This window comes from Myxocyprinus asiaticus, chromosome 16 (assembly GCF_019703515.2).
Source record: "Myxocyprinus asiaticus isolate MX2 ecotype Aquarium Trade chromosome 16, UBuf_Myxa_2, whole genome shotgun sequence".
Classification (NCBI taxonomy): domain Eukaryota; kingdom Metazoa; phylum Chordata; class Actinopteri; order Cypriniformes; family Catostomidae; genus Myxocyprinus; species Myxocyprinus asiaticus.
In genome coordinates this window covers 1736098-1753418 of record NC_059359.1, presented here as the reverse complement: position 1 = coordinate 1753418, position 17321 = coordinate 1736098, and the positions used below count along the sequence as shown (strand labels likewise).

The window sequence follows — 17321 nt, the reverse complement described above, 5'->3', positions numbered from 1 at the left end:
TACTTATTCACTTTCACTCAAGTATGTTTTTGGCTAGTTACTTTGGCTAGTAAAGTCTGTATTAATGCACCTTTTCTGTGCCACATTTGTAGTTTAAAGACAGCTTTACATTGTGTGTATCTGTTTGCCTTTCTAAAGCACTAAAGAAAACAAAAGACCACAGTACCAGTAATGTAACCACCACATCACTAATCACTGTAAATCTCATGTTGTTTTAGATATTTTGGTTTAGCACATTCCCCATCTGTATGGAGACGTCTTACGATGATGACATTCTAATGTTTGCGTTACATAACACAGCACATCACTATATGTTTTGGTATAAGGAACAACACTAACCAGTGAAATATTAGAGAGCTGAGCATCAATGCATGACATATAACACAAAAATATAACAGCAACAAAGACTCAAGCCCTTGTTCTGAACAGCCATGTATAACTATAAACCAGAGCGCAGTGAAACGTGGCTGCCAGGTCGTAACATGCCATGAGAAAACAGCAGGCTGAGACAATTACATGAATTACATCCAAACACAATGACTTTCTTTCCACTGTTGCTGCACTCCACTTGAAGCGGGCAGCTGTATATACTACAACAACACAAGCAGTCTCACCATTGTAGGTCACTCGAGGTTTAGTCAAGCACATGACGAGATGAAGGTCCATTTCATCTGAAGAGATGAACTTTGAGCAGACGGGGCACTTGAAACCTGAGGGGAGAATAAAGCAAATAAAACATGAGCTCAGTGTGCAAAATGCGATTTATTTGTGTGTTTGTGTAAATGTTTCTGAATCCCAGTTCCGATACTATACATACTAAACACTAACAGAAAGTTTGAACACACTTGACTTAAAACATTCAGATGTAAAGGCTTAAACTTTCATGCATGACAAATATACATTGTGTCTATGTATTGTTTTGCAAAATTAAAATGTAGTTGTAGTGAAAAGCAGTCAGAGAGTGTCCTGAACACATGGGAACTCCAATTCGGTGCCACATCAGTTTGTAAACATGGCTTATAAAACCTTCAAACTTTCAGGCAAGATATGTAAAGGCAATATAACGTTTGTCTTGGCGAACTTTCCTTTTCTGGTGATTGTTATAATAAAAATAAAAAAAGTAAAGCGGTAACCTCGTATTGGCTTTGCTATACACAACGCATTATTTAATTTCATTTAAACCGACTGATCTCAGTTCAGGAGACTCTGTGCTGTCAGTAAAGGGATAAACTTTTGACGTACATTGACAGTCATGTGACACACATTTAAATAAAAAACACTTTTAATGTTGAGCTTGAATAAAAACAGAAGTCTGTATATGATAAATTACAGAGTAACAATCAGGCAATCTTATCAAATGAGTAGGCCTAATCTATGTATAAGTGTTACAGTTTATAATTAATCATGAAAGGCTGTGTTCTTTCCATGAAATTGACTGGAAAAACTTTCTAAAGCGTGTCTCTCTGGGACAGACACAGGAGGAGTGTGATAAAGAGCTTAAGATAGATAGAACGAGAGTGGAAGAGTGTGTGTGTGTGTTAATGTTAATCCCCGGGTAAGTAGGAGTATTCCTACTCGCGCACACTTGTAAACTCATAAAACGGCAGATTATCAGTTCATAAACGCTTACTTTTGCCCCGTTCCTCATGCAATGCTATCTTATGACATCTAACCACTTTTACTATAGCGCATGAATTGTTTTAACTACCTTTACAAGCTTTTACGAGTGTGATCAAATTGCGCAGTAGCTCAACTCAACACGTGAGCCCAAAGTGTCATAGAAGCAACACAAAATGACATGGTTGTGTTTTTCATCTCACATTTGCTTTTTATGACACTATGGGTTAGGGTTAGGTTTAAGGTTTAGGGTAGGGAGTAGTGCTGGTTAATTTGATATTGATTCTCAAATGCCATGGATTGATCTTTTACTCAGTGTGCAACCCTCCACTACAATGAGAGGAAAATCACTCGCATTTGCAACCGAATTTTGCGCTATGTGACTAAAAATGGAGAATTTATTTCATATATAAGCAAATGCGACATTATAACTGAAATATACCCATATGAATTGATAGATCGAATCGAAATTGAAACATCTATATCGATACCCAGCTCTAGTAGGGTGATTTAAAACTCAATACAGCATTAACATTTAAAAACATTGTCTTTTTGGGAGAACATTTAACTCGCTTTTAGCGCCACACAGTGGACATTTCACCTTAGAACTGCTGCGATACATGCAAGGAACCACGTAATATCATTTCGCAAAAATGTTGCCACATTCACGTAATTGTCAAGAGAACAGGCTGAATGTATTGTATGCTACTTTGGATATGAAAGCTGTAAATAAAGCAAGATACTAGAGAGAGTCAGAGAGTAAGACAGTTTGTAAATCTGAAAGTGAGTAAGGCCATGTCAGCTGAAGTGTTTGGGAAAATTCATTCTTCACTGGAGTCTGAATGGACACTGAAAGATATGATTCACTAGCAGCTGTGTAGCTTTAAAGGTCTGATGTCTTATGACACCCTCGACTCATGATGACCTTGTGACAACATTTTGCAGTGACATGCATTGAGGGTGTTTTGCATAAATGAGCTATTAAGGAAGAGAGGCAGTGAATGACAGTTCGTGACATCTCTAACAACCAATCAAACAACTATTGAGCCGCACACATAATGAACAAGTCATTATTGAGCAATGCACATTAAGAATATCTGTTATGCTGTTTAATGGAGATTTACTAGAGTTTTCAACTGTTGTCTGATATACCAGAACCTCTTAATGCACTGCAAAATGTGGAAAGTGACCTATCCAAAGAAAAATAGCTCTGGCTCTTGAACCCTTAGGCCTAGAGGCTTAACTTTGGTCTCTTTTTAAAGAAGACAAGCGGGGTCAGATTTAACAAAAAATGTTACAGGATCAGAGTAAGAGAAGCACAAATGTACTTGAAATCATTTCGATTGTTTTTGGCATAAAATGTTTTTAATATATGAAACTGGTCACCTAAAAAGACCTTAAGGTCAAAGCCAAAGGCCTCTCCATACTGTTGTGAAAATTTAAGAATGATAGTCCCCAAAAACAGAGTTTTATGAGAGCTTTTTCTAAAGATAGATCCAAGCGGATTTTCATAAAAAGTCATTTTTGGGGTGTTTTTTGTTGTTGTAAATTTACTGAATGAAATAGAGTATAAGATACAGAATAAGCTATATGCACATTATATTTCCCAAATACCACTGAAAACACACGTTTTATTTCCGATCATAACATAAAACATAAAACATACAATAGACTATAAGTATGATAACAATAACATTCATAAAGTGTGATTACAATGCATAGATAAATAAACAAAAAATATGTGACGTTCTCACGGTCATAAAACATGGGTCCAATGTTTCGGCACTTTTAGAGGGGATTGTATTCGCTGTATTAATCTAACATCAATCTCTCGAAGTCGCAAAAGCATACGTTTGGGTGCCAAACACCCATGCACACGGCGAGCTCAGGGCACCCACGTTGAGATCACAACAAATGATGTCGCTAAACAGATTTAAGCCAACCGTTGTATTCTTGGCAACGTTAGTCTATCGGCTACATGGATCCATTGGCCAGCTTGTTCCACGGAAGTGTCCGATGGCCGTTTGGAGACACCAGTGAGCCTTTGATATGGATTGATTGACAGCTCCAGCTCAAAGAATGGGAGGCGTCATTGTTTTCTGGATCCTCTACAAAATACAAGAGATCTTGAGTTTGATCGTTGGAATAAGCATAGATATCCATATTTGATCAAGTATGGATACAGACATTATCGATTATACGCAATGCGTAACGCTGATATAAACAACGGAAACAATTTTTCCATTGTTTTGGATCAAATGGTCGGATGCATTTTGTTTTGTGGACTCTTATACGGAAATCTATAGCAGTGTTTCCGGGATTCTACAGATCTGTTCATTTCAGATGAAATGAAAGTAATGGCGATTACATTTTTCACGATTCTCATACATATTTAACTAGTATTTCGGTTGTGTCGTTTTGATTGAAAAACACACACCCCTGGTTGATTTCTGAGGCTTAAAGAGTTCAAATGACAAACAGCATGTGCAGATTACTTGTAGATCTGAGGAAATATATATGTCATCTTTTGGCACTAAATTAAAAAATGGGTCAGCAGTGACCCACCCGTCATTAAGAGGTTTTTAAAGGAATATTCCGGGTTCAATACAAGTTCAGCTCAGTCGACAGCATGTGTGTCAATGTTGATTACGACAAAAAACGTATGTCGACTCATCCCCACTTTTCTTAAAAAAAATAAAAATAAAAAAAAAGCACAAATCGGTGTTCTGGTGAGACTTACAATGGAAGTCAATGGGGATAATTTGTGGAGGGTTTAAAGGCAGAAGTGAAGCTTATAATTTTATAAAAGCACTTCTGCTAAAACTTGTGTATTATTTGAGCTGTTGTTAAATCATCGTTTCACGGTAGCTTTAGGATTTACAGCGTTACATCATCATGGCAACGAAGTTTAAAAATTGATTATAACTTCACACAGATGCGGTTAGTAAGTGATATTATCATGGTAAACACACATATTGTTTACGTCTTGTAGCTATACCTTTAAACGAGTGAGTATTTTAATGTTTACAGATTGACCCCATTGACTTCCATTGTAAGTGTCTCACTGGAACACACATTTGTGCTTCTTTAAAGAAAAGGAGAGATGAGTCTAAATACATTTTTGTGGAAATCTACATTATGCCAGAAATGCTGTCGATTGAGCTGAACTTGTATTGAACGCGGAATATTCCTTTGATTGACAGGTTGACTAATGACCCAAGACTGATTCGCAGAACTGATTCGGAAAAACAATGTTGAAGGCAAACAATTAAATGAAACTGACCGTATAATTGTGTACTGTTGTGAACGATAAATAAAAATGCTTAACAGCTTTTAAAAGGAAAACACTTGCCATATGTTTTGTATCTTTTGTTGATGTTAAAGGCTGAGATATTAAATAACATTCAATATGTTTACATACAGTTTAAAAGTTGGATTTCAGTCGGACTAAAACAATCATGTCTTTAGTCCAATTAAAATCATACCAGTCAGATGTTTGTCAAGTCGGACTGAAAGAGAAATAGTTAACATTATTGAGTGACATGAATAGAACTGAAAATTTGGTCGAATTGGTTAGATGATATAAGCACACAATACAAGCCTGTGTGATCCGATTTCTCAGAACAATAGCAGTCAGTGTGGCTATTCTTGGTCTAGGGTAGAATGAGTCAATGCTGTTCACCTGCGCCAAGTACACAAAACCGGTTTTAAACAGCGGACAAAGACAGAGACGAAACTCTACGCCTCTCCTGCCTGCTTTCATTTCATCTGTACCAGCGTTTAATGACTTCAACAACTGTTACACGCTGTACGACACTCACTGAGCATTATTTACTCTAAGCTATTATCGCCGGAGGGATCCTGAGAGCAACCGGCCTAAACACAAAACATTCCCGAGTAATACGAGCAGTTATCCCTGCTGCTGAATCGGCCATCAAACCTATCGCCTCCATATCACAGCTGAGAGAACAATAACCATAAAGATATACCCCCCAAATGATCCAACAGAGAGGACGTAAACATTCAGGCAGCACGCCAAAGCTGTCGTTGTGTTATGTTTATCTCGTTTAAACATCTGTTTTCATGCAAAACTAATTCATGCTGTTCTGAGCATATTGCGAAATACGTTTTGGCAAGCTATTAAAAATTATGGGGCCAGTATTTCCAAGGAAGCAGTTCAGATGATGATTTTAATGCAAGAACACATTCTTTATGAACGCCACTTAAAAGTCCAATCGGTGTGTGGTGGACATGGCACTAAAGTGCTAGGCAGTTGCCATGGTAATAGCACTCAAATCAGAAGTAATCAGAGTCCAGCTGATATTAATTTCATAAAAATATCTCATTTATAAGGATCTACAAAACACCCTTAAAAAGGATGAAAATGTAAATAATAAAAAAAGTAGGCCTACCTGAGATTTGCAAATAGGTTTATGCTTAAAACACATAAATTAATAACTTTACATTAATGTGAGAAATATTAGTGGTATATATTTGGCAACTGGCTGATAAATGTTCAGATTACACACACCAGTAATTGTGTAGTTTAGTCGTGAAGTGTTCAAAGACGCTGTTTACAGAAATGCCGGTTTTCTTAAAGAGACAGTACCGATTTTTAGCACGTGTTCAACAAATCAATGTAAATTCCTGTAAATAGTGCAAATTATGCAATTTAACAATAAACATGTAACAAAAATAATGTATGAAATATAATAACATATTTATTGATTGAATACATTTAGTTGCTCATTTTTAAAAAGCCAGTATGTGACCATAAGTAATAAAATATAATTAGTAAAATTTATATTTTCCTATTGTACCTACTTGAATGGTCCTCTGTATAATTCACAGCATTAGCTGGGAGATGATTTATTTCATATGTAAGCAAAAGGGACATTATAACTGAAATATACCCATATGAATCGATATCGAATCCAGAATCGAAAGCTTGTGAATCAGAATCAGGATCTCTGTATCAATACCCAGCCCTTTTAGATGTGAAAGTTTGCATGTGTCAAATCTGTCTTTTCTATACCGTTTCCTTTTTAAAACAAAATTCCACCCGAGTTGCATAACTGCGTCTTCAGTGTTCATTTGCAATAGCTGTGTCGCATGCCTCTACAGCTGTTTGAGTGAGAATTACTGTTCTTATAAACCTGCTGAGATTCAGATAAACAATGCTGCACTGCAGTGAAAGAGGAAATTACTTTATATGGTGGAACGAAATCAGGAAGTGTGAACTTTCAGTCACTTGTCATCTCTAGACTGGACTACTGTAACGCTCTCATTGCAGGCCTCCCTGCATGTGCAATTAGACCCCTGCAAATGATCCAGAATGCAGCAGCACGTCTGGTCTTTAATGAACCAAAGAGAGCACATGTTACACCACTCCTTGTCTCTCTTCACTGGCTGCCGGCTGATGCACGTATCAAATTCAAGGCTGTGATGCTGGCATACAGAACAGTCACTGGGTCTGCTCCAGCATACCTAAAATCATTTCTACAGAGCTACGCGCCCACTAGAAGCCTGCGGTCGGCTAATGAGCAGCGCCTTGTTGTCCCAACACAAAGAGGCACCAAAACACATTGTACCACATTGGTGGAATGACCTTCCCAACTCCATCTGTGAAGCAGATTCACTCTCTGTCTTCAAAAAACGGCTAAAAATACATCTTTTTCATGAGCACTTAAATGTTCACTCAAAATAAAAAAAATATATTCTTGTTGCACTCTAATCTGTCTTGGATACTGCTATTCTGATGCTAGTGAAACTTGATAACTCTGTAAATGATAACTCTTATTACAACCTTACTAACATGCAAATGATTGCATGAACCAGTTAAATAAATAAAAAAAATTACCTGGACCTGAAACTTTAAAGGGATAGTTCTCCCAAAAATGCTAATTCTATCATTTACTCCCCCTCATGCCATCACAGATGTGTGTGACTTTCTTCTGCAGAACACAAATGAAGATTTTTAGAAGAATATTTCAGCTCTGTAGGTCCATACAATGCAAGTGAATGGTGATCAGAACTTTGAAGCTCCAAAAAGCACATAAAGGCAGCATAAAAGTAATCCATACGACATGTAAAAAATAGATCAAAATTATAAACTTTGATGCAAGCAAGCTGGCAAGTTCACACAAGAATTGACGTGTGAAATACAACAGAGCAGCATAGATATTCATACATAGATGCCTCATTTGGCTGGTTTGGATACGTCTACTGTGGCACCATCTTGGAACGGTCAACAAGGAGAGCTGTTTGAATCGGCATACAGTATCGCGGTCCATATGAACAGCTGCTAATAAAGGTATCTATGTATGAAGAAGAGGCTTTCGCGCTCACGTCACACGATAGGCAGTTTGACCACCACCCTCATCAACGAGCTGGCGGGAACCGAACATTTTTAGTAAATGTCTGACCTTCAAGACATTTTTGTTTTTTCGATCATTTTGGCTGTGTTAATGCCAACGGCATAAATTTCGCCAAAGGTATGTATTTTGGGGGGAATTGATATTTGAACCTCAGTTCCTATAATACATCTATAATACACAAAATAGTTACACTCAGGACCTTCAGGACAAAAATGTCCCCATTGAAACCCATTAAAACTGCAATATTTGATCCCAGTGCCATTAAAGCATAAAATCATGAATTCTATGGTATTATGCTTTCATTCCGGAGCCCTGGCTTCAAAATTTACATTTTAATATTTTCCACCAGATGGCGCCATTTTTCTCATGTTTAGACTATGGAGCAAATACAAGCTTTTTCCCTATTCTCTTGTTGCTGTATTATAGAGCACTGCAGGCCAATTGAATAAATGATGCAGCTAAAATTGTGTGTGTGTGTGTGTTGGAATGTATGTCAGAGTGTGTTCTGTATGTGTGTATTGAGAAATGCGTGCGTGCGTGTGTGTGTGTGTGTGTAAAAAAACAACAGTGGCATTATATAAACAAACTGGCATTTAAATGGTTAAAATCCTGAAAATGAATGAATATTTGGTAGTTATGACCAGGACTGATGTTGGTTAAAAACAATTTGGAAAATAATGTTAATATATAATATTATGGCAGTTTTTTGACGTTTTTGGACCTCCAAGTAACTTGTTTAAATTGATGCGTAAGGGTTAAATATTGATTAATTTCTTACACCTAGCATTTTGCTTTAGAAGACATTAATTAATCCAATGAAGTATGGATTACTTTTATGTTGCCTTTATGTGCTATTTGGAGCTTCAAAGTTCTGGTCACCATTAACTTGCAATGTATGGACCTACAGAGCTGAAATATTCATTCAAAGAAAGTGTTCATCAAAAGAAAGTAAGTCATGCACATCTGGGATGATATGAGGGTGAGTAAATGATGAGAGAATTTTCATTATTAGGTGACCTATTCCTTTAAATTCCTCATGATTCTCATAACTTCTGTGGAGTCCGGTATCTTTATTAAACGCTTTAATCGCAACATCTGCTGTGATTGAGCTCCATGTGTCTGGCAGCAGACGCTTACGGTATGAGAGATAACTCATCCGCAGCTTGCCTGTGTGGTTGTTTGTACCTGAGTGTGACGTAGCAAGGCTAAAATTAAATCTGCAGAGACAATGACGAGCGCGCAGGCAGCAGAAAGCTGGCGAGGCAAAGACAACAATGCGGCGGGGTTACGCCAGCAATTTTCCTGTCGTGCACCGCAATCAAACTAACCTGTGTGAGGGTGTGTATAGAGAACTGTTTTGAGGACAGTGAGGTCCTATGTTGGAAAATAACACTCCAGCTGATTTGGTCAACGGTTCATGTATTTGGGCATATATATGTTGGCTACATAAAATAACATTTTAAAATACATGTTGTTGCATATATTGTATGTGCAAATATGTGACTTCATATCAATTCTTTTAACTCTAACTGATGCAGTGTGCAGCTTCTCATTTCTTAAACAACCATGTCGGGAGACGTATCCCGTGGTCGTGGAAAAGATGTTCCTGTGTTGTACCCGTCATGCATAGTGCCCACCGTACAAGCCTCTGGAAGCCGCAGTGTTTTTTTAAAAAAGTATGTAATCCAATACGGCTTCAAACTTCACGTTTGAGGTGTGGAAGTGTGTAATTTATGTTGTAGAACAAAACATCCATATATTGTCAAGTAATGTTCACCACAGACCTTATTAAATTCCTTACAATCCCAATCCTTATGTGTGTTTGCAGATAATTGCATTATGATGGGCAACTATGATAGAATATGGTGCAGGTGGACTGTCCGCTTGTATAAGAGATAATCCCAGGATTTACAGACAGTCATATAATCACATCCATGCATTTGTGATGCTGAGATGATTTAAGTGACCATGAATTCCCAAACATATGACTATAAAGATTTCACAGCGTGTGGAACAATTCAAATGATCTTTATAAGAATAACTGTGTTTGTGCAAGAACATAATGTCACATTTCTTCTTTTCTGCAAATGACACGTCTATGTAAAGCTATTTAAAGTCTTTTCCAGCATATTCACTTCTGTAAATATTAGTTCCCTATATTTGAATAACAGGCTAAAAATGTAAAGTGTCTTGGAGGCATGTACAAGAGGAAAGATCTATGACCAATAGAAAAGTTTTTAAATGATCTACAAACACTGAAATACCTGAACAAGAGTTAAAGAGTGAATTATAGTGTGACTCATGAAACACTTAAACTCTGCGTCACATTTAACTGCAAGTTACAGCAGAACGGATGATGATGGAAATCATTTCTTTACAAGAACTATATAATATATATAGACTTAACCCTTATGTCGCGCTCTGGTCATTTTGACCCGAATTAAAAAAAAACTATTTGTATGATTTTTTTTTTTTTTCTTTGAATAAAGAGACTCCAGCCACCCGAGTCATGGGCTGTTCTCACTGCTATCATCAGGCAGGCGGTATCGCAGCATCAGGACCCGCACCAGCCGACTCCATGACAGCTTCTTCCCCCAAGCAATCAGACTTCTGAACTCCTGATCTCCCACAATCAAAATACATCAGCACTGCACTTTATTACCCTTACTCTTATATCTCACAACGGACTGTCATAATTATATCTCTCTTTACAACACACTGGCAACTGACTATCAACCGACAGCCTAAATGTCAATACAGTACAATACAACCTACTGTACATTTTATATATACTATTTTTATTGTATTCTGTGTATTCTATTTTGTGTGTATTGTATACTGTACATTGTATATTGTGTTGTGTGTAATTATGTGTATATTAGATATGTAAATCTGTTTATTGTAAATTGGTATATGTCTCATCACTGTCACGACTGCTATGTTGATCGGAACTGCACCCAATAATTTCACCCACTGTTGCACTTGTGTATATGGTTGTGTGACAAAGTGATTTGATTTGATATATGGATGTGTGTTTGCACACACAAAGTCCTCGGACATGTGCACACATGCACACACACACACACACACACAGCGCCCTTTTGTGCATCGTCTTTCCATGTGCACTCTTTGAGGAATATTTCAAGATCTCCTCATCATATTATGTTGTGTTTGGGCTCATTTGAATCGGGATCGTCTGCTGTAAGTTATGATACGTCATTGTCTGTTATATGTATGTTTCAGGAAGTAATAAGGAAAAACGTGACAAAAAGACACTCCTGTTTATTATATTTGTGTGTGTCTGTGGGAATTTCATACACTAAAACTCACTGCAGATTTATAAACAATCTTAGCGGGAACACAAAATGTGCAAGCACAAAACGAACACAACACAAGGGTTAAAGCAGGATATAACGGGCCTGGGTAGCTCGGCAAGTAATCCAGGGCGTGCTGAGTGACTCCAGCCAGGTCTCCTAAGCAACCAAATTGGCCCGGTTGCTAGGGAAGGTAGAGTCACATGGGGTAACCTCCTCATGGTCGCTATAATGTGGTTCGCGCTCTCGGTGGGGCATGTGGTGAGAAAATAGCGAAGCCTCCACATGCGCTACGTCTCCGCGGTAACGCGCTCAACAAGCCACGTGATAAGATTGACAGTCTCAGACGCGGAGGCAACTGAGATTCGTCCTCACCCACCTGGATTGAGGCGAGTCACTACGCCACCACGAGGACTTAAGAGTGCATTGGGAATTGGGCATTACAAATTGGGGAGACAAAAAAAAAAAAAAGCAGGATATCATGTCACCAAATACAGTTTTTAATACCATAATTCAAAATCAAAACAAAACTAGATGGTAAAAAACTAAATCGCTCCAATTATATCATCAGCAAATCTGTCTACACTTCAAGCGCCAAATTCAATTGCCATTACATGATTTTATTTACAAATATCATGATGTGTGGATCGTTAAATACTATATATTTAAATAACTTCTGATCATACCATCAAAGCCAGCTCATAATTGATTATAAATCTTTCTACTAGTTTTGAGAACTAAACACAAAGGCCCTGATGCAGTGAAAACTGATTATAATAGTACCAGTTTAATTAATCAAAACATCACCAAGTACTCTACTCCAGTAGTATATGAAGCACACAATAGAGGTCGACCGATAGCGGGTTTTGCGATACCGATAACTAAGGTGGGAAAACAGGCCGATAGCCGATTAATATGTATATAGTGCTGAACTTTACTAAGTATCACTTTCAATGGCAATACTTTATACATTTCTCCCACGCTTGTACCTTTCTTCAAAGCCTTTGTCATGCCACATTATTGAAAATATTAGTTAAAATATTACAGGTCAAATATGTTTAACAGTAACATAAAATACTGCCTTCTAAAGCTTAATAACACCTGTATGCTTCATCACTACTGACAATATTTATTAGTTCATTTTATTGTCATATTAAATCTATGATGATGTACAAGGCAGGGAGAGAGAAAAATAGTTAGAAATAAAATCACCTCAAGTCTTGTCTTTTTAAGGGTCATTTTAGAATGGCATTGTATATATTATACTGTATGTGCCCTCACATAAACACACTTTATAATATTACAATGTGCCCTCTCATGAATATCAAATATATATCTGCTCTTACATTGTACATAACTACGTCAAAAAATTAGGAAGCTTTGGACAGAAGTTAATTTTGTCCGAATGGAGAAAAGTTTGGGAAACTTTAAAGGCAAAAAAAACCTATAAAAACGTTCCTATGCGCGTGCATTCATGCAATGTACTGTGCCAGCGCTTGGTCTTCTGAAGCATAAAAAGTTGCGAACAGACGAACAAAAGCAATATTAAGGTGGCATATTCATATAAAGGTTGGCATTAATGATTAATTTACTAATGATAATAAACTTATAAATCTGCTTTGCATCAAAACATCTTCAGAGCGCTCAGGTTTATAACCTGACTGGAACAAATTGAACACCCCTCAAATACACTCAACGGATCTGCACAAATCTGCCGGCCATGGAGGAATTAGTCCAAATATAACGATTGGAAACTATCGGATAGCTGATAACTATCGGGCCTGATTAATCGGTAAATCCGATATATCGGTCGACCTCTTGCACACAATATTTGTCAAATATTATTGGCCCAATATATAGATTTAGATAAACTCCATAACCTTGCCACATTGCTGCCCCATTGAATGATGGGACAACTTTTTTTCTTTGCAGCTCTCTCGCGCTATTCAATCATTTTTGACCCAGGAAAACCCCAGGAAAACATCTCCACAGAATGGGACGACCCCAAAAAAAAGTCTGCAAACCGTTGCACGATGATAATCACTCGTAATACAAGCAATCTGTTTTACCTCCTCAAAATGAAGCACGCAAAAAAATATTATGAAAGCCAAAAGTTCGGTCATTTGTCGGTGTTTATATTTATGTAATATTTATTTTCTGCAAGAAGTGTTGACATAATTTTGGATATTTTTTGCAAGAAGTGTTTATTTTCTACGGAGCCCCTGAGAGGACAGGGCGGGAATTTTTCTGAAATAGTTTTGCGTTCCCTCGCAATAAATTTACCGCGGTTTTACTACAGTAACCGTATTTTAACCTTGATATTCATAATGAAACCATAGTGATAATACAGGAAAACCAAGATTATGGTAATAAAAATCATAGTTTTGTGGGTATCATGGTTTTACTATAGTAATATTGTAGTAAAACTTTAAAATAAGGTTACATTTGTTAACATTAGTAAACAACATTAGTTAACGTGAACTAACAATGAATAATACTTTTACAGCATTTATTAATCTTGGTTAATGTTGATTTCAACATGTGATTTTTAAAAATCAAAAGTTGTATATGTTAACGTTAAAGAACTATGAACTAACAAACTAACAATGAAAATTTGTATTTTTATTAACTAACATTAACAAAGATTAATACTGTAAAAATATTTTGTTCATTATTAGTTAATGATACTTAATGCTTTAGCTAATGTTAATAAATGTAATCTTGTAATAAAGTGCTACCAGTATTGTCGACTGTAGGAACCATGGTTTTACTACAGTAATATTTTAGTAACCATGATTTTTGTAGGCTAACCATTTTTATTTATTATTATTTTATGTATTTATTTTTCAACTGAAACCATGGTTTTTCCACAGTAATATTTTAGTAACCATGATTGTTGTAGGCTAACAGTTTTTGTATTTATTTATTATTTTATTTTTATTTATTTTCGACAGAAACCATGGTTTTTCTATAGTAATATTTTAGTGACCATGATTGTTGTAGGCTAACAGTTTTTGTATTTATTTATTATTTTATTTTTATTTATTTTCGACAGAAACCATGGTTTTATTATAGTAATAGTTTAGTAACCATGATTGTTGTAGGCTAACAGTTTTTGTATTTATTTATTATTATTTTATTTATTAATGTATTTATTTTCGACAGAAACCATGGTTTTACTATAGTAATATTTTAGTAACCATGATTTTTGTAGGCTAACCATTTTTATTTATTATTATTTTATTTTTATTTATTTATGTATTTATTTTTCGACAGAAACCATGGTTTTATTATAGTAATATTTTAGTAACCATGACTGTTGTATTTATTTTTTATTATTTTATTTTTATTTATTTATTTTCAACAGAAACCATGGTTTTTCTATAGTAATATTTTAGTGACCATGATTGTTGTAGGCTAACCATTTTATTATTATTATTATTATTATTATGTATTTATTTTTTGACAGATACCATGGTTTTTCTATAGTAATATTTTAGTAACCATGATTGTTGCAGTCTAACCTTTTTTTATTATTATTAATTTATTTATGTATTTATTTTTTGGCAGAAACCATGGTTTTAATACCATGGTTTAAATATAGATTAATCATGGTTACTATAGTTTTACTACAAATACCATGGTATTATTTTTATTACCATATAGTTTTTGTTTTCCTATATTAGTACTACGGTTTTACAAATATCAAGGTTAAAATATGGTTACTGTCATAAAAACAATGGGAAATTTATGTGACGGAATGCAAAATTATAAAAAAAATAAAAAATAAATAAATAATAAAAAAAACAATATTCCTGCCCTGCCCTGTAAGGGGCTCCACAATTTTCATTGGATTTTTTTTTTTTCTTCTTTTTTTTATTTTTTATTTTTTTTACTTGTGCATTATTTTCTTTGTTGCACTGCTTTGGGAAGATCTAAGTTTATAATAATAATAATAATAATAATAATAATAATAATAATAATAATAAGTCAACAACATAGACTGAAATTGGGCATAATGTGCATTATGGTATGAATGATTTAAAACCAATCTGTTTTTTTTTTTTTTTTTTTTTTTTTTTAGTTCAAAATAATAGAAAATTATATAAGAGGAAGTATTTGGAAGTATTTAACTGGATTATCCAAAATAGGCATTCCAATATGGTTATTTAATATATTAACCATTTTTTTTATTTTATTTTAAAAATAACAGAATTTGGGTTTGGAATGATATGAGGGTGAGTAAATAATGATAGACAACAATTAATCCTGGTTGGACAAAACCTGAAGCTCAGAACTGCTTATGTACAAAACTGACAAGCAAAATGACACTAGAAAATCCACAGCTCATTGACTTTAGCTCGAGCATATTAGAGTCATCATGATTCACATTTTCAATCTGCCCATATATTAAATCTGTGATCAGTAAAGTGTCGAGTCTCTACAAAAGTTTCCAAACATTCAACTGTGTAAATGCCTTCAAGGGGAGTGTGGAGTCAGTCAAGCCTCAGCAAGAGATCCAAAACTATCAATGCAAGTAAAAACAAGCCTGTAAACGAGAACCTCGCTGCTTTCAGTGCAACACAAATGTATAACGGTACTAGAGCTAGCTGATATGCATTTCAATATTTATGTATTTGCTTTGAAATGACTTGAAATAGTGATTTCATTTCAACCAAACATTGCTTAGTCACATTCACACATCTAAACCTGTTAAATTGCATTCATTTTCCATCTTTTATCCATTTGGCTACCATTTAGACATCAACAGCAATTAAACTCTGTGATGTCATTTGGCGGAAAGGTCCAGTGTATACCTCATTATATATGTTGGGTTAGTATGTTGTACTGCTTTTTTGCTAATATAAATTTAAAGCAAAAATATAGCTACAAGCAGCAATTACAGGGCCAAGCACACCGACGGCATGTAAGGAATTATCGCTGGACATCACTGATTATGGCATTAAAAAAAAAAAAAACATAGGAAGAATTGCTAATATTACAATACAAATAATTATAAGTTAATTTATGGGATGCTGTCATGGTGTGGTAAGATTAACATATACCAAATTTCATATCAATACGGCAAAGCGTTGCTGAGATATAGCCTCAGATCCTTATTGGCATGTTGCCATGTAATTCGTTGATGCGTTTATCAAAAAGATTTTCATAACTTTGTGTCATTAGTGTCCCTAGATACATGCAAATTTCGTGCAAATTGGACTTAAGGATTGGGAGGAGTTTGAAAAAGTGAGTTTTCAATTAAATTAAAAATGGCAGACAGGAAGTATACCCGACAATATAAAAATATGGTATCATCATACTTGGTATGATTCAAGAAATTTAAAGAGAGCAGTCACAGGACAACAGAACAAAATAATCGAATGTTATAAGCAATTTGACACATTTTGTTATAACTTTTGACCACTAGGTGGCACAGACTGCAAACTTTACAGGTATCCTCAGGGCATGGCCCCAATGACACATACCAAAGTTTGTAATGATACGCCAATGCGTTTGCAATTGGACCAAGAGACATTGCTTGGGGGCTGAAGTTTATTTATATATATATATATATATATATATATATATATATATATATATATATATATATATATGGGTAGATAGATGGATAGATAGATGGATATACACACACACTTGAAGTCAGAAGATTACATACACTTTTTGTCCCCAATTTGGCATGCCCAATTCCCAATGCGCTATAGGTCCTCGTAGTGGCGTAGTGACTCGGGTGGCGGAGGACAAATCTCAGTTGCCTCCGCATACGAGACCATCCATCTTCGCATCTTATCATGTAGCTTGTTGAGCGTGTTACCGCGGAGACGGAGTGCGTGTGGAGGCTTCACGCTATTCTCCGTGGCATCCACACACAACTCACCACGCGCCCCGCCGAGAGTGAGAACCACATTATAGCGACCACGAGGAGGTTACCCCATGTGACTCTACCTACCCTAGCAACCGGGCCAATCTGATTGCTTAGGAGACCTGACTG

General features: G+C 35.7%; 1 protein-coding gene across 2 annotated transcripts in view; it reads right to left on the bottom strand.

Annotated features, from left to right (window-relative positions):
• Nucleotides 1-17321, bottom strand: part of znrf2b (zinc and ring finger 2b) — a 56651-nt gene that overhangs the window by 22789 nt on the left and 16541 nt on the right. For both annotated transcript variants that reach the window (XR_007899439.1, XM_051720238.1), the window contains exon 2: nucleotides 615-710. Coding sequence is in view for 1 of the 2 variants with exons in the window: in XM_051720238.1 (XP_051576198.1) it covers nucleotides 615-710 (96 nt within the window). In the remaining variant the exon portion in view is untranslated. The remainder of the gene's footprint in view (nucleotides 1-614; nucleotides 711-17321) is intronic.